Below are 27005 nucleotides of genomic sequence, written 5' to 3'. Positions count from 1 at the left end.
ATTTTTATTTTAAAAAAGTCTCACGGATGTGTTAAGATACAGTAGTGTTTTTTTGCTGGGCTCCCACCCTCCCTATTTTCCCTAAAAAACTACAGGTTATTCGGTCAGCAGTCTGTAGGCCTCCAAATATGAGGAAGGTCTGTATAAAGGGCTTAAACAGTTCACCAGAGAGCTCTTAAGCACTTTCCATTTCTATAGTGGGGTAGACATTGGGATTAGACTAAAGATAGATACAGTAGATGGACATAATAAACTCTCTTTGGCCTTAAGGATGCTCAGTGTGTTCTATGATCACACTTGAGGGGGGAGACAGCATGTCTGTCAGTCAAACGTATGACAGAGGTGAGATGAATGGCCAGAAGAAAAAGGTGTAAATGCTGCAGCCTGTGGATAGGGCAGAGCAGTGGAGCAAATACAAGCAGCTACTGAACTGATGGCTGCTTGATTCATTGGTCCATGACCAGCTGTATGGTTGATCAAACACAGTTCACCCTGAAGCCCAAAGCTACAGTGCACAGGTACACCAAGAAGCTTTTTTGCCCTAAAATATGGTCATTACATTGGGAAGTACAAGCAACTTTTAACATAAAACTATAAAGTACCTGCAAAACTTCCAACACTGCAAACCAGTATATTGAGTGCCCAGTTTGGGTAGAAAACGGTTCTTTTATAATTCATATCACTGAGATTTCCCACAGAGGTCTGCTGGTGACACTGATTCCCTGTGTTAAAGAGGGAGCGTTTAGAACGGCATAAAAATGATACTACTCTGAACTGAGGGCACATGCAACCAGACGTCTGCTCATATTTATGTATGAGTACTCCCTGCTCAGTATCAGTTGAAATTATATCGCTGACCACTGAGCAACAGAGAGGCAAAGACAAAGGAAAGGAATTCACATCGGTGAGACAAACTGACTGACCTCTGCGTAACCCGCACATGATTGACAGAATTGCAATGAGTAGGCAAGGAACATGTCAGGTAAACTCAATAACAAAATGTATTCCTACTACTCCATTGTAACACTACTCTGTACAGCTGCAGGCAAACTTCTTGTCAGATAGTTTCAGTTTTTATTAAATATATAACTTATTGATTAGATTAGCATACTTGTAGTGGGTGAAATCAAGACTTCTCTGTTGGCTGATCTGAAATGCTGTGTAGTAAAGAGAGAGAAAGCCTCAGATTGACAGATGGGGTAATAGACGTGCCTTTGTCGTCTAATCAGGAATCATCATGCCTTTAACGTCAACTGAAGGGGGAATCAGGAGTTTGTTTGAGACAGGTTGTTATTATGCAATTTTAGTTAGAAGATTCACTGTTTTTGCTCGGTCTCCTGCTTGCTGTGGTAGTTTGCTCCTAATGGAAACATACAATTTTATCTATCAATCAAGAACAATATTTCTGCAAAAATTGAGAGTGTGAGGTATGATATGACTACATTGTCCCACTGGCGGAAATATTTGTAACATTGTATATTATCCCAAATGTATCAAGTGAGCCATTATAGTACAAGTTTTTCCTTTATTGGCAACCAGACTTTGTTCCAATAGACCAACAGCCTCAACTGTTATTTCAATATCGGCTTTTATTTTACAATTTATGGTATCTTACATCCGCTTCCTTTAAAGCCTTGAACTTTACTTTGATTAAGATCCTCACCCTGACATGATTATAATGGTCATGACATTATAAACTGTAGGCTGCATTTTGATTGAATTCCGAGATGGTAGCAAAGAAAGCCATAAATGAAGGAAAAAATTTATCTGTGGTAATTCTGAGCAAACTGTTTGATATGAATATGTGAACACTCGCTCACTCAACACTCACCAGTGTAGAAGACATCATTCAATATATGCCTCAGGGATTCAAAAGCCTGTGATTAGTCCAATGAGTGCTTAGAAAATAGAGCATGGTGTGTGTGTAGCATTAGAAGTAATTTACATTTTAGAGGCCTAAATTACAGGTGGGTATAAAGAAATGATCAAAGCAGGGAACAGGAGGATTCTGTCTGAATCTATCAAACTGCTCTTTCATAACTCAAAGTGAGAAAGCCCCTGACATGCTGAAGATAAAATGGAGCAAAAGAGACAAGCTATGCCATATATCCCTCTGTGGAAGGTAAAACCAGGCTACATATGGATTCTCAAATATCTATACCCCATTTCAAACTGTCTAAGTAAAGATTAGCAGCATATGGAGCTACGAGGTTAGAATTATCAATAATCCTAAAATATCGCTTGTGACTTGTACAGCAAGAGCAGATGAGTCCCAAGTGGTTGATCTAAATGAATAGTAAAATAATAATTAGGGAGCATTTTTCATGAGACATTACTTTAATTTAAATTCATAAATCAACTTCAACAGCACATTTAATCAGAGAAAAAGAAAAAAGGGGTTTCTGGTCTTGCAATGTGAAAGCCAGCCTATGGTACCCTTCCAATGTAAGGCTACTAATTAGACATTTTTTTTCCCTTTCATGGCGTCCTTCAACATTTTTCAAAAGCACCATATCAAAGCGGCTTCAAAGTCAAAACCCGACTCTGAATTTTGAGGTGACAGAACAGCATACATAGGAAGACTCGTGACAGGGCCAATGTGAGACAATGTCTGCTGCATATTGCATACTAATGACTGCCACCAGAAAACCTACAAAATAAAAGCTTGGCTGTATTTGGTGATAAAAGCCTTGCTAGCATCCCCAAACTGACCAAAGTTGTTTGAACCGAGCTACTAAGTAACCACCACTGACATATAAAGGGAACATGGATGATTGATGATTTAAACTGACCTTTATTCCGTTGCCCTTAATTATTTATAGCATTAAAGGTTTATTGATGAGCTACTGTGTGGTTAGGAGTGTGCTAGAATGTTGGCACTACATGTAGTGCTAAGAGCTATTGTGCAGGGGTTATGCAGGAGTTAGTGTAACAAGGTAAAACAGAGAAAGGGCAATACAGTAGCATGTGGTCAGCAGGGTTGCCAGAATTAATATGGTTCATGTGAAAGTAGAGATTATTCTTAGCTGTAGCCCAGCAGTCCCCCGGAATAAAGGAGGGGCCCGTTATTTAAGGATATCCCTCACTGGCATCAGGCGTTTGGATATGAATGCACAAATCCTACATCCTAAGAAGGTTGACTGCACAGTGACAAAGTAATATTTTGTCAGCACAACAACCATATACAAGACGCCATAGATTTCCTGCAGATACAGTAATAACATAAGTTTGTTGTATGAAAATTATCTTCAGGAATTACACAAAGCTGCTAAATTAACATCACAGCTCATAAATAGACCCCATAACTTATTTTTGGATTGGATTTAGTGTCTAATTGTATAAAATGGAAAAGCAAAGTAATATGTTACCCAGATGATTGTAGATAGGAGAGCTGCACAGAATCATAACGGATGATAAAATAGGCTATAACCACATTTCCCAAAGCACTACATACAAAATAAAAACTAACATTCGTTGAGAGACCCAACCTCATTAACTGCAAATCGAATTCAACACTCTGTACTGGTGTAGCAGTGACCTCTTGGAAGCATGTTAACTGCATAATTATTATTGAACCATAGGAACGCATTTTCCAATTAGAAGAGTGAATGTTTGTCTTTTTCCTGTATACTTTAAAGCAAAACATACAGTATACCGCTGGGTAAATCAGTTTCTTCTGATTTCTTCATTGGCCTTGTGCTTTAGGAATAATTACTCAAAGACTTGCAGCTGGAGATGTTTTCGTCAATTGGGAATTTAGTTGACTTAATGAACTCTTTGTTAAGGGAAGCTCAGGGTGCTCTGTGATTGCCTTCGTCGCACTCAGTTCCACAACACTGATGATAGCTGATCCCATTTGCACAACTCCAGTGATACTATAGCCTGTGTGATGCGACTGCAGCCCGTTTCTGTAGACTAGGGGGAGATAAATGGGCTGGAGACTTGTAGGTTTTTTTTAAACGTCTGTTGGATGTTGGCTATTTCCCCTCTGCTGCCAGTGTTTATGCTAGGGTAGGCCAAACACACGACTGATCTATCTTTGTACTGAATGTGCAGGGATGAAATTGATATTGATCTTCTTATGTAATGCTCTGTAAATCAGCATATAATCCCAAAATGTCCAAGTATCCCTTTAGAGTTTGAATGCATGATTCTATGGATTATGTTATGATTCTGCGTTTGGTTCTGGTTTTGTTGGTGTTTTTTTGTGTTTCTTTTCTCCTCTACTCTCTGCAGGGCATGTATGTGGCAGGGGGCGTGGCTGACTTCTCCGGCAGCTGACGATGCACACCTGTATCCATTCACCTCATCATTCTCTCCGCCTGGTCTTCACTCCGCTACTCTGCCGGATAATTCTGTCATGTTCTGTAGCGCGTCGCGTTTCCTGTTCCTAGTATTCTTACCAGTGAGGAACCTTTTGATTCTGTTCTCTGCTGTTGAGCGGTCTACTTACCTGCATTTGTTTCTGTCTCAACCTTAAGCCTGCCACGCTGCCTACGCAGTTCCTGAGATCCACGCCTGTGTATTCACTCTGCCTCGGAGGACCACTCCAGCCGGCCAGCTCCCTGCCACCCCTGCTCTTGCCATGAGACGTTTTTGTTCGAATAAACCTTTGTTCACTAACTTACCTGTTTCCGCTCTCTGCTTTGGGGTCCATATGCCACTAGTTCGCAACAGATTATACTGTATAGGGCCTTGGATTGCAAAGCGCAAGGCAAAAAAAGTTAGACAATAGCAATAATAATATGTTATACCACAAAAAATCTATTCTATACTGCAACACTAGAACATGATCACATAGTTAATCAAGTCAAAATTCATTATCTTATTTGAGACCCACTTGCTGAACTGAAGGTAGATTACAGTATTACACAGTATGCACATACAGTATGCAGTTAAGGAATGTACTGTATACCAGAGCTTTGGTTCAGTCTGTTTATCCATGTAGTCTGTGGGCTGACTAGGCCCCAGCAGCGCACTTTTGCTTTAAAGCTCCCCACAACATAAAGCCATAAATCTGAGCTTGCCCAGAGGTAAGAGCAACCAACACTAATTACAGTAGCCGTATAAGAGGTCAAGGCCTGTGTCTTATTAGCATGAGAAAACACCATTTTTTCAATTTACAATATACACTGGTCTGGTGCGCTTTAAGTAATAAAGATATGAGCTTGCAGTTCCGTGGACATACAAACGGTACACACAATAATGCATGTTTCTGACCTTAGTTTATTCCAGCTGTATGAAGGGCTTTCAAATGAGATGACTAAATTGTCTTCTTATAACGGACACTTTAGCTACGATGACTGCCTCAGGGAATGTCCACAAAGCAAGATTGCTGATCCAAAGTAAAGCTCAATTGAGGCATTCTGCACAGAATTGGTTTTCAATGAATATGTCTAGCCCTTAAAAAGGACTTTGGTCCAAGGACATAGTAAGCTCTGAGGAGGTTAGCCTTCCCTCTGTGCAGACCTCTGGGCCATTCTCTCACGCTTTGATCTGAGCTCTGATGATGGTGTGGCGGGCACAGACTCAGGAGTGGAAGGATTAGGGACAGGAGGGACACGGGGAGTGACAGCTTTCTTTGTATTGGTTTTATCCTCATTTTGGGCATAACGGCAGAGAGCATGCAAACCAATGGCTTCTCTAAGGTGTTTCTTTTTTTGGATGTAAAATCCTCAACCCCTTAAAAGAGAGATCAAAGGCGAAGCATGCCCATTGATAACTGTATAATGGCTCACTTAAAGAGAACAGGCATTTTGCTGAGATGGGTGCGTGGTTCAAACTGCAAGCTATTAGTCATGCTGTCGGCTCATTTCCATATGTGTTTTATTGTCTCATGGGCAAAGGCTACTGCACCTCCTCACATTTATTGCACTCACGGTAGATCTAATGATATTCACACCTACGGCAAAAAACAAAAAGGGCCTTGTATGTCTTTGTCTCCATATGAAAAGGATCTTAAAAGGTGACAATGTGAAAGCACATTTCAGATTTGTGCGCCTTTCTTTGATGAGCTTTTAGCCTTGCTTGTCTGGAAAAATATAAAGCACAGCTGTGATTCAGAAATCATGATTATTACAGACTGAATATGAATTCAGTAATGCAGACATATTTTATGTAAGCTGACAAGGAATGTCACAAGAACAAATACGTGGCAAAAAAAAGATGCTTGTTTGTGGGTGTTTTAGTCACAGTACTGACATACTGCTCCTGAGCAACTTGGTAGCCAGTTGTGAACAAGAGAAATCTGGTTATTACTACCCCTGTACACATAATCATAACACTATCCATCCGCCTATTTCTGAAACAACCATGTTACCTCAACAGATGAGAATGAACACAGTTTGGTTTCTGGCTGTCTGAACTCTCTCCGATTGCAGCCGGTAATGGAAAGCAAGAGCGACGATAAAATGAGCTGTGTCGTTTTATTTTGTGTGTTGATCATCATTATATCATTTAGCTGCACATTTCTTGTTTTACTGACTAACTACAATGAAACTTGAATTGATGATACACCTGCAAGCATGGCAAAGAATGATCAGAGTGTTTATATGACATAATATCCAAGTTTATATGTGAGTATATGTTTAACAAAACTGGTAATTGATGAGGGCTTATCCAGGTTTCACTTAATCCTTCCTTTGGATTAAAAATTCAAAATCACCAAAATTGGAGTTACATGGATTTCACAGGACAGCAAAGAAAAGTAAAAGATATCAAGCCCATAATACTCTACAATATTGGGACACTGCGATACTCTTGAAATCACATAATATGCACGCCTGATGCCACAGAAAACAAGGTCCTTTATGTATTTGTTTAGGCTGCAGCACATGCAATATGAATCCCCTGTTATTGAAGGATTGAATTATATTTGACACTGCATTTCACTGGTTGTGGTTTGCACATTCAAATTTCTGGACCTCCAACATCACTAAGGTGGCAGTGTTTCCACCTGCTCCTAATCCACCCTGTTTGAGAATCAGGAGGCTTGCAGACTCCCGGTGGTCACCGGATGTAAACATTGACTAATACTAATAGTAATAGTAATTACGCTGGGATGAACTGCTGCGAGGGGGCGTAATCTCTCCCCCTGTCCCCCACATTTCCACTCACTACACACCAAGCCCAGCAGCTGCAGACTGAACCTCATGGTCGCTTCTTGCCAACCTCAAGGGAAGAGTACATAATACACCTGCCTTGTCACATAGCTTCTGTTAGTCATGGCAGGTACAGGGATATGGGGGCTCAACAGATGTGAAAGTGTTGGTAGGAGTGATCCCCAAGGCGTGTTGCCATCTTCAAGTAGTTCTGTCACTTTTACACTACAGAGCAGGATATTATGGGTATAAAGTATGAGGCTGTTAAAGGAGTCTTTTGAAACATTGGGGCGTTAGTGGATTTATTGAGTGTAAAAGTCTTCTGAAGGATTGCCCGTTCAAAGTATCCACCTTTAAATCCCAGAGGAGATTTACTTTGCCAAGCGTCCAGGCCTAATCAAAATCTCCCATCAGACACTAGCTGGGTAAAAGTTAGACTCCATTGTACACGGATAGCATAGCACAGAGGAAACACATACTCATACATACACTCAGCATTTAAAATACACACAGAGATATGAGAGAGTAAGGGTCTATTGTTTGAGTGCATGAGGCTGTGGTCATCATTAAGGTGCTTAATAGACCATGTCGCCTGTAGGACCTGACAGGCAAGCTGGGGAGAGTGGAGGATCCAGAGAGAGAGGGTCACCTTCATGTAGAGACAGCTCTGTCACACTGGGGCCATGAACGGAGCCACTCTGCCACCCTAGCCTGGCCCAGACAATACATGTCAATGGGCAACCAAGCAGAACAACAAATCCCCCTCCTCCTCTAGACTTCAACAAAAAGAAAAAAAGAAACAGACTCAGAGAATTTAGGCACAAGATAAAAATAGTACTTCCAAGCTGCTTTGTAAGGTAACTGTATAATTGCTTATCTACTGTAGCTGCAAAATAATGATAATAATAATTAGGAATATAAAGGCTCACACTTACTTAAACAATTAATGTTGTTTGATTTCAACATGTATAACCATCTACTGCAGAAAAACATCTGTGGATATCGCCAAACCACGTAGGTTCTGTATTTTTAATCTTGTACTTTGATTCATATAAAGAGGTAATTGAAACAACCACAGGAAACACAGAAAAAGCACTGTAAACAGGCAACAGAAGGCATAAGTAACTAGGGGTGTCACAATACCAAGAAGTCAGTAGTCAGTGCCAATACCAGTAAAATAACACGATTCTCAATGCCGATTTCGATATTTTCTAAGATTCCATGTACTTTAACTTGAAACATGAACTTCTTTATTAAAATATTTGAAAAATATCAAAATGTCATAACAAGACATACAAAACGTGCAAAAAAAGAATAGAACAACATAATAAAGTGCAATTAATGGTCATAGTGCAACAACTAGTGTCCCCCAGACACATTCCAGACTTCGAGGCTTCTTTCAAAAGGTACTGTGCAAAAACAGTGTTTCTAACAGTTGCGTGACCAGAGACGTTACAAACCCCGGGTAAATATTGGAGATGTATTTGAAAGATGGAGACAGCTTAGAGCCCAAAAGGATGCCGAGTTGGCTAATTTCCTCCTGAACAGGTAGCTAAGCATTAGCTTCAGGCTAATTTATCACATCTACAAGGGACGGGCATTTTATGTCATTTCATCATTCGTGTACTCACATCCTCCTACTTCTGAATGTATTGACTGGAACACTCTGAAGCGTATACTGCCCCCATCCGTTCCCGGAAGAGGCGCAGCACCGATGCTGCTAACACTGGCATCGTCACTAACGGTGCCTACGGTGCTTCAAAAAAATGGGTAGTAAGAATCAGTTCTCGTGACATCCCTATAAGTAACACAAAGAGCATGTAGCAGTCTGTTACTATCTGTTTATATGAGTTTTTTGTTAAATGCACTCAAATCCCAGAGCCGCATTGCAAAGTGGTGCTATCTTCGGTCCGAGCACAAGTGCATCTCTAAATGAGGAGGAATGAGGGAGGGACCCAAAGCCCACCAAACGGAAAGAGAGGGGACACGGCCCTCAAGGTTGTGGTGAATTGCAGGAGCATTGGCACTGCAGATTGATTGGGAGTACAGGGAGCAGCTGGCTGAGAGGAAAACAGGAAGGTGACTGAGGGAATCACCAAGTGGCTCCCGTGAATTATGAAACCGTCTATCCAGCTCTTTCTATCTCTCATGCAGACTGAGTGCTGGTTTGAAGTGGTTGTGTCGTTTGCTGCTTGCCTCTGGAATGATATCTGATTTCCATGTAAGGTATTATCTAACTGTAGAGTGTTTGGTCAGTAAGTAGAGTTGTTGCTGTGCTTTGATTTGAACTATATGGATTGCTTTTTCCCCCTACAAATTGCCAGAGGATAATACAGCTAATTACAGATTTCTAAATGTAGAGTTCATCATGAATATTGATAAAGCATTAATTAGTTACTAAAACTGGAAAACCATTTTCTCTGCACCAAATATATCACATGTTTTTGGAGCAAAAATGTACTGCATCACTTTATAGGAATGGTGATTGATATTTCTATTGCAATAAATGATGTAATCATACAATTGTGTCACTCAGGAAACACTGGGTCAGCCTTTTATATGTTTTATAACATCTCTTTGTCAATCATAAAAAGCCTGAATAGTATTAAGAGTGGATCATAATTATGCTTGGGTAAGAGACCATCATGTAGGTCATCATCATTATGCCTGAAGGAGCTCTATGCCAAACACATACGCATTTCCTCATGACTCAGCCTCCTTCCGGAAAAGCCAAGGACTCTGCAGTACTGGGCTCAGGTGGGGAGCCAACAATTCCTCGCGTTAGGAATCCAGAGCCATCATTAAGCCAAAGCGATCTGAGTGAATATTTATCTGAAATCACTTTTTTTTTAATTTTCATAATTGAGCTTTTTTACTGCATTGCTAAATGGGAAATACTGTAGTGCGGTTGTTCTTTTAATTACTTTTCTATGCTAGTTCAGATGAAACAAAAACTTCCAATGCCATTCAAAATAATGCCTAAAAAAAGCCTAGAAAAGCCTAGAAATCATTGCATACACACTTATTTGTGTTCCATGTTCTCGATCTCACAATCTTTGCTCTCCTGTGAGGGGGTTAAGACCTTAACAATAAATAGCCCTAGATTTGATTCCATGCATATTGTCATCACTGGTGGTTTATGGATGTGACATTAGATATTAGGCTGAGTGAGATTTGGAGGTTATCAGGCATTCCAAGCTGTGTGCAAAAAAAGTCAAACCAGGAAACAAGATTCACCCGTGTTCGCTCCGGCGGGCACTTCATTCAGCATCTCACACGGTGACTAAACCTTTGGGCTTTCTAGATCAATGTGTATGTGAAATGAAAAAGGTGGATATAGGTACAGTAATAGTGGATTTAAATTTAAATCTGTTCTACTGTCCTGACAGTTGTGGCATCATTCATAAAAGGCGAGTGTGACATTTACGATATTAAGGTCGCTGGTCGACAATGAAAGAAATGTTTAATCTGCTAAATTACCCCATGAAATGATTACTTCGGGAGGCCTACTTCATAATGATTTAATGCTAACATGTCGTATAATTTTTAATTAACTTGGAACAGGAGAGAATGTGAAAAGTGGGGGGGTATAACTCAAGGACTAGCTGCACATTCAGGTGTCAGATATTCAGTTGCTAAATGCTTTCTCTATCACAAATGAAATCACAAAAATAATAATGCAATGTATTCCCACAGAGAATAGCCTGTTTCCTGCACTCTTCAGACCATTCAGGTAAATGTTAAGGGAAGGGTCAACAACAAGGCCATGTTTATTTTCAAAATACTATTAACCAGTTAAATAAGTACATTTAAATTCTAAGTCAGAATACAAATGTCACTGCGAGTAGATGGGATGTAAAACATTTGCTGCGGCAGAAATAAATGTCTTATACCTCTGTAGCAATCTCCAGCATCAAAGCAAGACAGTCCTGCACTGTTAGTGCTAATATATCTCTCTCATAAACCTGTGCAAGGTGCTGCATTGCCTCCTGAATTGCTGAGTAGGCCTAGAGTGAGCCAGTTTAAAATTGTGAGTCAATCAGCACAGGCCAGGCACAGCGCGTCAGCCATCGTTAGCTGTGACCTTGGAAGATAATAAGGGCTCTAAACTGGCTGTATGTGTGGGATAATAGCGCCGTGATTAAAGAATTATGTAGGAGAGCATAAACATTGGCATGTCTGCCAATGCATACAGTCATTCACTTGAGGCTGCGGGAAGACTGCTATGGTTTCGATAACAAAATGTCGAGGAGGCAAGACTCGTAACTTGTGTACTTTTGTGGCTACAACTTAAGTGTAAAGGATGTTGTGTTAAGTCTGTATTTAGTCTGCCCTTATGTTCTCATACATATGCATAAATATGGGCTGCCCAATTGGTCCACAAAATGTGCACTGTTCCCAGTTTGCTGTCGTCAAACCAACCAATGCTTATCGTAAATATGTGCCAAGCAGATGGGGACTATTACAAATATTAATTTCTGACTTTATACGTACCCTGTATGTAGACATGCAATTGTGCACTTCTAAACCACACAAAAGGAACTACAAACATTCCCACCGCTCCTAATACCCGCCATCTCTCTGCCTTATGCATTCTCTTTGATAAAACACACAGGAATCAATGCATTACCAAAACACAGGAAAGAGTTTTGCTCAGTATGTTTTAAGGTTAGGAAAAGGCTTGGTATGACTGATCTGAAGAAATCCTGCCGTGAATAACGGTAAATAATCTCAGAGCAGAGACAAGAAATATTGGCTGTCATTAGGATTCAGGTCCCAGTTTGTGCTCTACAATAAATAATACAAAAGAAAGGAAATTAAAAAAAAGTAAGTAAATCACAAAATGTTAACTACAAGATAAAGTTTACGCAGATGAAAACTTATTCAAGGCGATGTGATTGAACAAAATGTCACCTTACAAAGCTGTCTTTGTTCCCTCTTTTATTTTTATTAAATCATTCTTTCATCACTCAACACTAACAAAGCATCATTAATGAACCAACGATTTCATAGTCTGTATATCATTCACCAGTTCTGTCTTCTGCAGAGATTTTTTTTTTTTATTGTATAAAAGCAATAACTGCCTTGCATTAATTAGAATAGGGTAGCATTCAATATCAGTGCGATGGAGAGTCTAATAAAAAGTGGATCTTGCAGTTTTTATTCCCTTGTACTGTACTGACCAAGGGGGTAAGCTTCGCTTCAGAACGCGAACCTCCTATGGCGCCATTTTGATGCTACAAAGCGATCACCTCCCGTTAGCATCCCATTGACTGACATTCACTTTGACGTCACTTTGACAGCGAATAACTTTACATCTGAAGCGTTTAAAGACTCTATTTGTCCATTGTTTATTTCTAAAGAAACACGACAATGTATAAAAGGTTCCATTACCTTGTATCTCACGTTATGGCTCCGTAGCAGACGTTTTTGTAAAAATAGGCTAACGATTGTGTCATAACCAAGCCTTACCAAGCCTTACCAAGCCTTACTGTCGCATAGTAGAGGAATTACCGTATAGTACAGGAGAAGCTCGCAGGCAGTTTCAACTTACGTTAGCTGTTTAGGTTTAATTACTAATATTAACTAGCATTTTAGTTAGCAATAATTAGCCTGTGCCCATGTTATCTCCTTACATATACCTACGCTCGCCGTCTCTGCAAGATTGGGAATGATTGAGATTTCTCTTGGCACAGCTACCAGAAGACTTCTGTCACATTTATGTCGTCTCTCTCAGTTGGAGGCTGCGCAGTAACGCTCAGCGCTCACCGGAAAAGTGCTTCTAATATCCTTCACTGGTCTCCGTCCAGAGCAATGGGATCTGTTGGTCCATTTTATATATGTCAATGGTACTGACACACTACTAATGTATGTCTGAAGGTGTTAATGTAATATACATTTTTGGTGACATGATCATAATTGCTACTTATTCAGTGTAAAAGCTACACATAACCACATAATTAATTCCTTGGGTGAGATTCATCTTTATGTGAGACGCCATCTGATTTCTACCCTTGAAAACATTTCATGTATACAGCCAGAGCGAGAGAAAATGTCCACTGTGTGTCAAACCAACGACAGAGAGACCTTGTACTTCGACCAAACACATCTGTATGACCGGGGACTATGATTGAAGGATAATTGGGTGCAAGCTTGTTGAAATGGAACTCTGTGATAGACCAGGAAATTCCAGTTTCATGGACATGGCCCTGGCAAGGTCGAAACTGGGTTCAACACCTGGCTTCATAAAAGCCATAAATGAAAGACTGTGAGAAAGTGGGAGCGTTGAGGAACTAGATTAACAACTGGAGTAAAAGTGGTGAAGTTACTAACCCGATAAGCTCTCATACAGTAAAGTCCATGTTCACATCATGTTGTTTCTTTCTTAATGCATAACCGTCCGAGGAGCTTATTTTTCTGATGCAGAGTCATGTAAAACGTCTCGCCTTGTAACTTTAATTAAGTGCATTAAGAGGAACGCACAGATTCAGCGTTCCCATTACTATTCACTCAATAATAATTAAAATATCAATTCATGAGTGTTAAATTGAAAATGTTGCCATGCGTATCACAAAAGCAGCAAAATGTATCACCGAGACTGGTGGGCCACTTGGAGGTAAAAGATGACTGGATGATTTGCACATGACTAGACACAAAGGGTTTCCCCGGGTATTCATTTACACACGCTGTTTGGATAGTCCCACCCACTGGCATAGACTCAAGGATGACCAAACACACCGGAGCAGCACGAGGCGTTACCTTGGGGATAGTGCTGCATTAGTAATGAGAGTGTGACGACTCTGTCCGGCTTCACTGACACAAACACACACACACACTTGGCTGGACTGATTCTGCATGGTAATTAAACATAATGATGTAAACAAGAACTCATTCCACCAAGGTCCGTTGCCGATGAACAGCAATCTGTTCCAGTATCTGTGACATTGCTGGGATTTGCTCAGTTGAGCAGCAACTGTCGGGCTTTGAGAGAGGCCTACTTTGCATGTAACGTATTTCACAACCACCTTTCCTGCTACGCACCTTTGATCAAAGGAGAAGCATTTATCAGGTGGTGGAGGAAATGTTTGATGACACTAGTGCTTCAAATGAAGCACAACTCTGAACAGATGGGAGCCTACTAGAGTAAAAACAGGTTTTCAAGTGTACAGCAAGGACTGGGTTGTTTTTGTTAGATTGTATACAGTAGTTGAGGAGGCTTCAAAGCAAACAAGGTGTCACTGTCCATGTGCTGTTTTGTCTCTACTCAAGTTTTTCTTTTATTGGAAACAATGTGATTCAAAAGCCTTCCCTAGGCAAATGACTTGAGACTTACTTTAAAAATCAACAATGACTGAATGAGTTGCGAATCAGAACTAATTGTCACTTAACTACTCTTTCCTTGGGTAGATTATTGAGCGTTTCTCCTTTTTGTATTCTCTGTAAGTCAAACCAGAGGCAAGAAAGGAAGACGCTTTCTCATTCCTGTTGTGAAGCAGAGAGACAAAGATAGACAGAAATGCCTTTTGTTCTCCTGTATTGCCCACATTCTTCAGGTATGTTTAATTAATGCATGCTTATTGTGGTGTTCTTGTCTCATGGCATATGGAAGAAAAGACATCTGTTTAATCAACAACTTCCTCTGACAGTCCCTCAGTTGGGTGCGAGCTGTTGCTTCTATTCTCAGATAGTACCGTAGAGGGATATGAGCCTCATAGAAATTCATGAGACCATCTCCAGGAGCTCCTCTCAGCCAGGTACAGCACCAGAGAAAAACATGAAGTGAAACCCAGCCAGGGTGCTGAGCCTGAGTCTTATACTGCTTGAATGTGCTTTAGTACTTACATTATTTGAAGAGCCTTTAGTATTGTCAGAACACATTAATCTAGAACAGAACTGCTGCCATTTCCCTCACAGAACATCTAGGTAGAGTAGCCTTTGTAGGAGACAGGGTTTAGTCTCTCAGATGATTGCTATGGGCTTCCTGTGCTTGTAATCAAGACACTAGCATGCTCAGCCCACTCTACATACTGTAGACACTCAGAAGATTACCTCTTCAATCCCCATCAACTGTGATTACCCCTAAAGGAGGTGTGGAAATGTCACATTTTACATATCCTAATATTTCACCTCACATAAAGTTCTGCAGTCTCTCCTGGAGTGAAGGGAATGTCAAGGGAAGATGAAATGGCAGGGCTGTCTCCTTTACCCAGACTTGAAGCACCTCCTGCTGTGGTTGCCTCCCTCTGAATCAGGGCACTGGGGTAATTGGGGTTCCAATGGCCATTAACTTAGACTAGGTGGCAGACCACCACAACCACTATCAGTGTAATTGGATCTAATTGGCCCAGTGTTGCCAATGATTCGGATCAGACAAATAGCACTGGCTAATTTAAATGGCGGCGTGACCTTTTGAAAGCTTCAGTCTAATTAACCTTTGTGCTGCATGCAGGTACTGTATGTGGAAGCGGGCTACGAGCAACGACTGGCTGACGGGCAACAGAGAGGGCTGGGCTATAATCACCCCCAATTCAAACTAGGTTTCTGTTTCTACTCTCGATCTTTAACTGGATTAACACTATGATAAACTATGCTAGAATGCTTACGTTTTGATAAAAGGAACAAAAAAAACAAAAACAAGCATAATATCCAGGTCGAACAGAATAACAATCTTTAAAAAACAAATAAACTATATCTGCTGATTTAGAGAAAGGGTATTACCAATATGCTTACTTTTAGGCATGAGATAAAAAAAATGGATCAAAGAAAAACAGCTAATAGTTTTAGCATTGTCTCCTTTCAAAGCATTTGGCCTTCATATTGTTCTGTGACATATGGGGCTTTATCTTCATCAAGCATAGGTACACGGAGCATAGTGCAGCAGACAGCTAACAAATATTTAGTAGAATCTTGCAAATACATGAACAATAGGCAGTCTGTGGGGAACATCAGTCAAATCACCTTTTTTTTCCCTTTGCTTTGTAAACCGTGCTAGATAATTGCAACTGGCTTTAAAGGTCTGTAAATACTTTCATAAAGAAAACGGCTTGGATTCTATATTGGAGGAATTCAAAGTACGAGCTACATGGAATTCTGGGTGATAGACAAATACCATCTGCGTTGTGTAAGCAGATCAGCAGTAAACCTCTCATTCTTCTATCCCAATTAATGGCACAGTTTACTTTGCTATGATCAGAAGCCAAGTATGTGCACAATCAGGCCTCTATACTCTCAGCCATTACATAATTAAATCTGCAGTCACTCGCACTTGCGGACAATAATTTACGAGAAAAGGGTAGAGAAGCAGACGGAGGAAAAGTTTGTGCACGGTCTGTTCAGTGCATAAATGAAAATTAATGAATCACTTGGGGAGACGGCAAACCAAAATGGAATAGGGTGGAGTACAAAGTCGTTAAGTTTGATATGGTAGTATTTGGAAACATAAATAATGACAAAGACCCTCCAGTGCACTTAAATACCGCAGTAAAAAAAACATTTCCAAATATCACCAGTGACCTACACGAATAAAGGTACAACAGTAAAAGTTACTTACAGCTTGTTTCATATAATTCCTGAGAACAGAGGAGATATCTTTAAACCGGTCGGCCAAAACAGAATCCAAGATGAGGTTAAAGTGAACCTGCCCTCCAATCCCCAGTGTGTTGTTGTCTATCTCGAAGACACTTTGGGGGCATGGTCACTTATCCCAGTGATACAGTGTTTGTTTGTGCTTTGCTTGCTGTCCCTGTCATGTTAAACAGATTATCTAGTGGGGGCTATCAGCCGTCATTTTCAAGCAGGCTGTGCATGCTGATGTGTCACTATAAGATATTGTTTGCAGGAATGCATTTTGGGACCACTGCCGGGCAAAATGAATGGCAGCTAATGCTCCTAGGAGCCTTGGAATGAGCTCACAGAGAAGGTTGGCTAATCCTATCATTCTACACCATTCATCTCCAATCCACTTGGCTTTCCGCATTTTTTTCTCAACGGGAAATTAGTGGCTTCCCTGCTGGATCTCCTCGAAGCCAGTGTGTTATGACTACAAAACACTTCCAGGGCCGCTTGGGAGTCAGAGAAGACGCCACTAAACGCAGTCTGCGACCCTGTCACTGTCCACAGCACGCTGCCAGAAATAGCTTAATGACAGATACTTTCGAAAAAGCATCAAATTGTGGCCTGTCAACGTCAAATTATGAACAAAACGGAGGCTCAGTTGCCCACAAGATCATTAGTCAACAACTAAAATGCTCACTGTATTTTTATGCCACCTACCCTCAAAACTAAAATCCTCAACAGAATATTTCCCAAATGACTCAAAAGGATGATAAAATTAAATAAAACAATAATGATGTTTTTGGTAAACGTGCTTATTCTTTTATTCTAAAGGCCACAGTATAAGGGGTGTTTAATATCTCTAGTCTCGAGTCTGAGCTTGAATGGCTTCCAGATGGTGGTGTCTCCCTCCACACAGTCAGTCGGTTGCTGCCTGACAGATGCTACGTTTGCTTCCAGGGAAGAATCTGAGCAGCCTTCCATGACTAACCAAGACAGGGGACCTGCATTAATCGTCTCCTCAGTACCATGTACTGTATGGCTTTCCAGCTCTTTGGAGGGGAGGGCCCGCAGGGTCTAACTACACTGATACAGTTCACATGAGTATGTGTGTACTGTATCCATACATTGTCAATCTGAATATGTACTCTGTATGAATCCATTATTAAAATGCACTTACACAGAGGTGAAAACTTTCACCATGTAAAAAAGCCTAATCTTGATTGCAATAAATTATTCCTTCAGTTAGAAGATGATGTGATTGGCAGGTCTCAGCCAGTGGTTATAAATCTGTATGTCTTTCGCACTGCATGGCACCTTAACACACAAACAAATTACAGAAAATCTTTTTTTTTTTCATCCGTTGTCTTTTGAAATTTCTGGCAATGTAATAGCTGAGTATTGAGTTTCCCCATCAATCTCAGCTGTTTCCAAATGATAAAGGCATGCTCTGTATATCAGAGAAACCATGGTGAGACCTATTTACTATGTCCTGGCTCAAGCAAATATATCCTGCTAGAGCATTTTCACTCCCACTGACCAGCATGGCAGCGTTATTATCACATTTCATGTCTTGAATCAATCCACCAAAAATCCATATTTCTAGCTATATTTCCTCTTTGGCTCCTCACCTGAGCCTCCTTTGAAAGCAAACAACATACTATAGTGTAACAAGCACTGAGCAGAGGAGGGGGCTGTTTGACAACTCGCTGCTCATCTGCCCAGAGCTGCAACTCTACTCACACGCAGTTCCCACGGCTCCCCTGTGTGATTTTGCAGAGCCCAGCCGGCAATGCTAGCATTCTGGCTGTGGTCAGTCAGAGCCGAGGGAGCTGTGACAGCCTGCTGCTCTTTCAGCCGCAGCAAAAAAGTAAAATAAATAAATAAATAAAAGCACTGAAGCATTAGAGTCCTCTGGGCAGGGAAGGAATGAGCAAAGAACGTTGCCACACCACAGGCACATTCATATGCCTCAGGAAGATGCACGTAAAAGACAAAGTGTACGCATGCACATGGGCACAAATATACGCTATCACTTTTCAGCATGCAGTGCAGCCAAATGATTTGAAAAACAGAACTAAATAGGCCATCCAGCCATCCGATATTTATCCAGAGAGTAAGACGGAGCGAGGTTGTTAATGCCTGGACCGTTCCAGATAGCTATCAACTTCAGTGTGGGGGTTAAACGGCAGATTTCTTGGCTCAGGTTGATCGTCATTTTTCATCTGAAGGGCATCCTTCAGTAAGGCTTAAAGCTGCATCCTATACTTACAGTTTGCCCTGTGGGCCAGGTGATAGCCATATAAACAAAATGTGCATAACTGCCTTTACATTTCAGCCAATATTGGCTTGGCAAAATATCCATGAGTATGAGTTTCAAGCCTTTAGATAAAAAAAATAAGCCACTCAAATTTTGTGTAGAAATTTCTTAGGCAACACTTAAAACGCCTTGAGAGTTATAAAAACAAAAATAAAATTAAAAAATGTACTTCTCTGGCCATTACATTACTTTGCACATTTTCCCAATTATCTCTTAAAACTAAAACAATGAAACAAGGATCTCATTTCAGTGCCCTCACGGTGCACTGTCTGAGCTGCCCCGAAAGGAAGACTTTATGATTTTAAGAACTTAAGGCTATTCATTCAAGCGGTTACTTTCAAATTAGTTTTAGTCTACTGTAATGGTTAGCGTACAAGCTAGAAAACTCAGAAACAACCCATAAACTGCCAGGAATTGCCTTAAGTTGCCTCCAGTTCTGTCCCAGTAGAACTGTAAATCAGTGCAACACTGATCACTTAGGGACAGGAAAGCACATCAGTGAAGGACAGGAAAAGCTCTTCTATCTAATTTCTGACTCCTGTAAATGTTCAGTCATACCCACTAAGCTGCCCTAAGGTAAAGGAAATGCACTTCCAGTCCTGAAATTCTGTGGTATTCCCAGTAAACTCCCTTTCTTGACACGCTACAGTCACAAAAGGAGTTTGATGAGACGGCTGTGGTAGCCGTACTGTTTCGTTGCCTAAAGGGTGGCTTTGAGCTCTAAGAAACAGGGATTAACTACCGAGCTCTGCTTCTTTTCAATCTTTCATGCTCAAGTTTATTTTGTGTGCTTTGTTTTGACTCCTATCCCTTTGTAATGCCTTGGAATCCCCATTAGGGAGCCAGCCCTCTAGGATTCCCAAATGCAGCCCCCCCTCCCCCCCTTTTTGCCCACTAGGCAGGGTGCCTGTCTTCGACGGGATCTCTTGTTTCTCTCAAACAGCGAAACTCATAGTGAGACCCTTTCAGATCAGTCAGAATGAGCTTAGTGCTAATCAGCTAACCAAAACTTGGACTCATTGTGCTTTGCACCAAGAGACCGCAAGACTGAAAGAATTAGGACTAGAGAACCCTGAGAGCCACTCTTCGAGTAAGTCTTGCATATCAAGCCAGGCTAGAGTAAAACTAAATCACGGCCACATTCTTGCTTGTTGAAAGAGCAATTTCCCCTTTGGTTTGGTAAAAAGGCGTTCCGTTGTCCCTGCAGCAAGGAGAGACAAAATGGACTGTGGCTAAGATAATGTAATGACTAGGCTCATCCTACAAGGCCGGTCAATCACATCACACCACTGTTTTTATTGAAGGCCTGCTCAACACAGAGCAGCTGTATAAATACATTAGACAGGATCCAGGCAGCTCCCAGTAAAAACAGATACTCTGTTTTCATACATATATGGATTATTGGATAAATAAATCAAGAGATAGGCCTAAACTAAATAAATCTGTGGAATGTGCCAGAAACAAAGCAACAACTGAAGCATTTGTGGATGAAAGCAGACAAGCTGTTGTTGTGTTCCTGCAATGAGGTCTGAAGGGCCTGGTGCTGCAGAGTAGGCCTCGTCTCTGCCCATGAAGCCTCGAGCCCAGCAGAGTAAGTTATTCAATTGTTTAAATGACATTGTAATGTAATGTCATGCTTGTGGCTCATCATATCTTCGTGGATCTGACTGTTCAGCAGGCATGCTGCTGATTTTGATAAAACTTCAAAAACACTTCAGTCATTTTGCTTCACAATCCATTTAATTGCTACCTAGAGGTGTCTGTCACACTAATAATAAGTCATCAACAGAGCAGGAATTTGTCACAATCTTCTTTAATGAATCTGACACTCATCTATGCCTCCTCTTTCTGTTGGCGAGTACTTCCATTGATTGGCCTCTGATGAGGCTGCAGGGCATTAGGCTGGTGCAGAAAATGTGATTTGTGGCTATTTGGTGTGATACTGATTTGTTTACCCTCTGTGGGCAGGGCAAATCCATTTATCACGTGGACCAGACTGAAACGTACGGTTCATAACAGACTAGAAGCTGGGATAGTGTGTGAATGATCGGCCGCTGCCAGCTGTGGATTGTGTGGGCATTGTCTGATCTAAACCCTTATAAATCAGCCACATTCACTCAACAGTGTGCTTTTTTCCCAGAGTTTTAAAGAAGAAAATGCTTCCTGCAGATGTGGCACAGTCATACGCAAGAATCAAAACATTTCAAATGACTCTTCGGTGCTCGACATTTAATTTCTTGGAAAATAATAAATCAAAAATCTACGTCAAGACCTTTACAGAATTTAAGAAAGGTCACAGAGATCTAACTTAAAGTGGCTTTCCAAACAATGATAAATAAAAAACTGCATACTTACTGTACACAGTGGCAATATACAAATGACTGCTTTTTATTTAATCACAAGCCAAAGCAATGAAAAGGCTTCATTTGACAAACATGAAACATTACCATTTTGTTGTGTTCTCTGTTGCTTTTGTTTAAATAAAGAAGATTAAGGCTTTTCAGAACTGTATCTGAAATGAAAGATGCTAAATCCCTTTGTTCTTGTACCTATTCCAAAATTCCTAAAATGTTCAAACAGCTTTTCTCACTGAAGGCTTATTCACTCTCAAACAAAAACACAGAAGCACATAGTTTATTGCTTTCAAGCTGCACAGACAAGAGACAAATTTCTCCTCAGATGAGTGGAAACGTGGTAGCAGTACTGTACTCACCACAGTGCTCAAGTCATACTCCTCCATCAGCCTGAGGGAGTTCTGGTAGCAGGAGGTGAGGTCATTGGTCTCAGTAGAGCCCACATGACCTCTGGCCACCGGGCCCACGGTGTGGATCACATCTGTCGGAAAGGGACAACACACAAAGATCTTTTCAGCACAGCCTACTTCTAGCAAGGTTACAAGTTTGACGCTATTTCTAGTAGTGCCGTATAGTGAGAGAATGAGTACAATGCAGCTGAGCAGTCAAACTAAAGTTTTTAAAATCTGCAGAATCATCATCAAATACAAAATATGATAAAGTCTGTCTTCACAATGAGACAATGGGGCCGGCATGAACAACCCACTGCCTGAAATGAATGCATTTATTCAGTAAATGAAACAGCAGCTTAGATAGAAAATCAATTACAAGATTCTTTTATGCCATCTACTCAAATATTCATATGTCTCCCTGTACTCTCTTTCCCTTCGCATAGTAATGTCTTTACCTGTCAATCATTAGTCCCCTTGTCTGGCCTGGCCAGACTGAGGAATGCAGCTTCTTAATTGAATCATAGGAGTGATGACAGGAAAATACGAGAATATAAGCAGTGACTTGACAGAAACATAATCTTCGCCTTCTGCCTGACTACCCTTGGCCTTCTCAGTGCTGGACAGGACAGGTCAGCATCGATAAACGAGAAGTAACTCTGCATCACCCACAGAGCATTCCAGAGAGGTTTAGCACGTGTTGCATTTACACACACACAAACTGCAAGGATTTCAATGACACAGTACAACATCATTTTAATAAACATGATAAAAATTCCTCGAAAAGGCCATCACGCCTTTGTGAACTGTAAACAGTTTCTCTGTTTATTTAAAAACAGACTGTTTCAAAGTGTCTCAGTCTTTTACTTTATCCAGCAGTATTTACTGGTGAATCTTAATTCATAGCCAATTAAATATAGATCAACTATGACTCATACATTTGCAATTCAACACATCAAGTCCCCAGTTCTGTGCACTAAAATATTAAACCCTGTTGAAGTATGAATACTGAAGAATCAGGTTCAGGTGAGGGCATGAAACACAGCAGTCTCATGTGTTTTCTTGCAACTAACCTCACCATTCACTTAGAATATAAAACACTTAGCCTCACTTTCCCACTGAAAAAAATGCAAGCTATATTAGCTCTACTTGACCATAAATCATTTATAGATTACATTTAGTTCTCAGTTGTATGTCTGGTTGCTTAATAGGTCAGGATGAAAAAATACAAGGGGAGCCACTATAATCAAGTGGCTTTCATTGGTGTTGCTTAAAGGTGCTGACACAACAAGCAGACGGCAAAGAACTAGTGGCGATTAAGGCCGACTATGGCGTCGCCTCACGTCGCCTGTGTCTTGGTCAAAAAGGGGCCGAGCGGCTCGCTGTAGCCAGCTGGCTAGTTAGCTAGCTTGCTAATTCCACCCAACATGCCTTCATACTACATTTGTTACAGAAAATGAGCCAAACTAAGTTGTCACTCATCTGGCAATAGCAATATGCTTTCCTAAGATGTGACAAGAGTGTGTGAATAAAACATTGATACATTTTATTAATTTAATGGCCAGCTGGCTGGCTAGTTAGCTAGCTAGATCACTAAGGAGCTCAGTTCTTAGTCTAGCACCAACCAAGGTGCAGAGGAAGAGTCTACAGTCTTTATATTAAGTTTTACGATACAGGACATTATTTTATCAGTTTAATTTGTAATGTGTAGACATGTAGATCTATTAAAAGATGTTGAAATAAATATATGTACACTCGTATTTATGTGTCTCATTGTACTTCGTAATTTGCACATTGTACATTGTAATCTGTTATCTGAACAGCTAATCAGAGTGATCCCTCTCACTAACATTGCAGAAGCCAATTTAATATGTTTGAACGGGCCCAAAAGGCAGAAGGGGGTCAACAAAGTTGGACACACTGAAAACGCTAGGGCGACAGATCTCCTTGGTGTGTCAGCACCTTAAGGGGCGAGATTTTGTGTTTGGGAGAGGCAAGAAACAAGGTTATACCCAGCTAAGCTAAGGTTGGGCTGTAATGAGAATGGAGCTGTCTGAAGTATTGTCTTTTTCCAGAATAGTAGGCCAAAAATTGCACAATGTGGTTATAATGGGACACGTGGTAAGTTGTTTTTCATGCATAATTCATGAAGTTCTTCACTACAAGAATTGCAACATGCCAATTAGAGTGTGGGCAAGCGCCAAAAACCAGACTACTGGTGAATTCATGAAAATGTAAACAGTTCTTATCTTACCAGTACCAATGTCTCCACTTGTATCCTCAACACTTCCACATCAAATAAATATTTATGCAGTTGTGTTTCTGTAAGGTGAAAGGCATATTTCACTTCGTAACTAAGGAAGGATATTACAGGAAGAACAGTTACTTTCTGTAGAACTCCAAAACACTCTGGCAGCAAATGACCTCTCTAACTCGTTCTTGGAGTGACTGACGTTTTTTTTGAACGGAAAAGGCATAAATTGTAGGGACTTTACTGAATGATAAGAAAAGACTTTGGAGCTTGTACTGAAAGAAAATCTTCTGCATGGACACTGAAATATAAATAAGTCTGATTAGTTAAGTTATATTAATAAAGAGAGGCATGTTAGTGTAGTGCATTAGCTATGGGCAATTTAACCTTGAAGATGCTTTTGCCTAAAGGTTAGGACTTGCTCTAAGCATATCAAAACACTTTATTTTTCCAATGTGTTTGAAGACTCAGAAAATGGTTATTTATGGCCATAATGTTTTTCAATGCATAAATTATACAAAGATGCTCTTTGCAAAAGGGTTTGAAAAGCTCTGGCAGACAATCCATCCAACATGGGTCTTTATTGTCACTTTTCCTTTTCTCCTGGTAGAACCCTCAGCTTTTATCATTTGCATCCATTAGCTGACAGACACATTTCAGTGTATCAGTGTTTCTGTGTTGCTCAGAAGCACATACTGACACATGTATACCATTATCTCTGTGCAACCTGGGAGGGAGGGGCTTGATTGTGGGGATGATAACAGATGCAGAAACACATTAAAAGACATGTCCTGAGGAAACGCATTAGAGGAAAGCTGTTGTTTAGTATGTTGAAGGCAAATGAATCAGTCGTTATTAGAAAATTTCAAATCTTCACATCAAAAGTCTCTGCAGCCCTAACCTGCTAAATCATATGAATTCACTTGTAAAAAATAATGATAATATGGCAATGAGACGGAAATAAAAAAGCCAATCATTTCAAAATTAAACCTGTTAAGAAAGAGACCAGAACTACAGAATTACAATACACAGCCGACCGTAGTTTGCTCTGAGCATATAAAATAAGTCATTAAGGAAATTAACGGAACACTTCTTTATCACACATACAGCAAAATCCCTGCTGCACACACCTCCTTCAAGACTCTCGCCTTGCCAATTCCACCAGAAGTTAATGAGCTTCCAATCCCAGCAATGTTTTTAGCAGTTTTATTTCCTCCAATATCTCCACTGGATTTGTTCATTGGGGTCTCTTGCTTGGGGCTACAAGGTCAGTAACACAATTTAACCAGCAAAGACTGATGATTGCCATTCAAACCGTGCCTTCTTTCCCCGTAAGCCCATAGGCTCTGCAAAGAAAAACAAGCAAAAAGAACAACAAAACAAAATCAACCCCCGCAGGTTTCTTCTCTTTATAAGAGACAATTGTTTGCTAAACTCTGGGCGTAAAGTTCAAGTTAAATACCATAATGAGACAGATATTGACAGATATTGTCTATTGTGCTGTGATGAGACTCTATAAGGCTACACACTTTGTATTGTATTCTGCATCCTATAACACAAACCACGAGCAACAATTTATTTTCCTCAGCATATGTCTGAATGTCTGTTACTATGACAACTCGGCATGGGCAGGTTTGCTACTGACGACAAACTGCCCTAACAGGGATGCAGTGGAGTCTTTAAAGTTGTTGCTCAGTCGTTTTCATTCTAAATGAAGGCAATGTGCCACCGTGCATGCATTATGCCTGGCTGTTCTAGACTTCTAATGTGCCATGATGAGCACACATTCCTCCCATCAATTCTTGTAAGTCAATAAAAAAAGCACTGAAATGGGGAAACATGTAGCTAGCTGTGGAGTCAACAGACACTTGTTGTTTTTATCTTCTTTGTTCAGTACTATTGTGCCTACTGCGTTGTTAAGAAGTAACAGCAAAAATGCCTTAAATACAAAGAGAATGTAGAATGCCTTTGTCTAAATACCCTCAGCACCTTCAGTGTGTGACTTGTTGGGAGAGTGTCATGTTTCTGTAACAGCAGGGACCCTGGAAACTAAAAAAAAAAACAATCCATTTTGAATGATCAGTGACATTGTGCAGGTGCACCACACCTCAAGGTGTCGCTGTTCGTCTAAAACTACGCTTGAACGTAATAATTTGTTTTTGGCTGGAGATGAAGCGAGGATGTCAAATTCCTTTTCAATCTAGCTCCAGACCGACATGAATATAGAAAACACTGAAGAGCACTATAGGAAACCATTAAAAAGGAAACTGACACAGGATATATTTTCTTTATGCAGACCTATTCAGAGACAAACATATCTTGACATATTTCTCTAAATTGCAGGGGCCTTATACTGTGCACTATGCAGCTGCATTATGTAGGAAAATATAAATATCAGATGAGTATCTGCACATTCTTAGTAAAAGGCTAAGATCAGGAGCAAAAGAATAAAAAAAAAAATTAAAATTCCTGATTGAGACATCCCTTGTGGTAAGTGATTTTCGATAAGCCTGGTATGTTTGGGATGGACTGGACACAAAAAGGTCCCTTTCCCACACCAACTTTGGAGCATGTGTGTGAACATCTTCGAGCCTACTAAAATATTCCTCAGCTGAATAACTACCAAGGGGACATGCTCACTTCAAAGACGCCACTTTCTTAGCAACTATAAAAATCTTTTGAAATATCTAGACTTCATTTAGAAGAGAAGGGCTGTGCTATTTCAGAGAGGGACCAGCACTTCACAGCCTAATCAATCTTTCATTTTTACTTGCCTGTGCTGACTTTGAGGCTGCTTTACCATTCCACATAACTATTCCAAAAGGCTTGAATGTGTTTACTGTATTGTGACTGCTCCTGAATGGTCCCATTCTTGCCAACAACTGTTAGTACCAAAGAGATATGTGGATATGGAAGCCTCATTTATATTTATTATAATTCACAAGAGCTAGCAGACAATAATCAAACCACTTTCATGCTGCCCATGGTAATTATCATCCGCACTCAAGAATCAACAAAGCACATAATGACTTTGAGTTC

General features: G+C 40.4%; 1 protein-coding gene across 5 annotated transcripts in view; it reads right to left on the bottom strand.

The window, feature by feature from the left end:
* macrod2 (mono-ADP ribosylhydrolase 2) overlaps nt 1-27005 on the bottom strand; it is a 442811-nt gene that overhangs the window by 109138 nt on the left and 306668 nt on the right. For all 5 annotated transcript variants that reach the window (XM_028603086.1, XM_028603087.1, XM_028603089.1 and 2 more), the window contains exon 6: nt 21686-21807. In XM_028603086.1, coding sequence (XP_028458887.1) covers nt 21686-21807 — 122 coding nt within the window. The remainder of the gene's footprint in view (nt 1-21685; nt 21808-27005) is intronic.

This window comes from Perca flavescens, chromosome 17 (assembly GCF_004354835.1).
Source record: "Perca flavescens isolate YP-PL-M2 chromosome 17, PFLA_1.0, whole genome shotgun sequence".
NCBI lineage: Eukaryota > Metazoa > Chordata > Actinopteri > Perciformes > Percidae > Perca > Perca flavescens.
The sequence above is the reverse complement of the archived record's forward strand: the minus strand, read 5'-3'. Positions and strand labels throughout refer to the sequence as shown.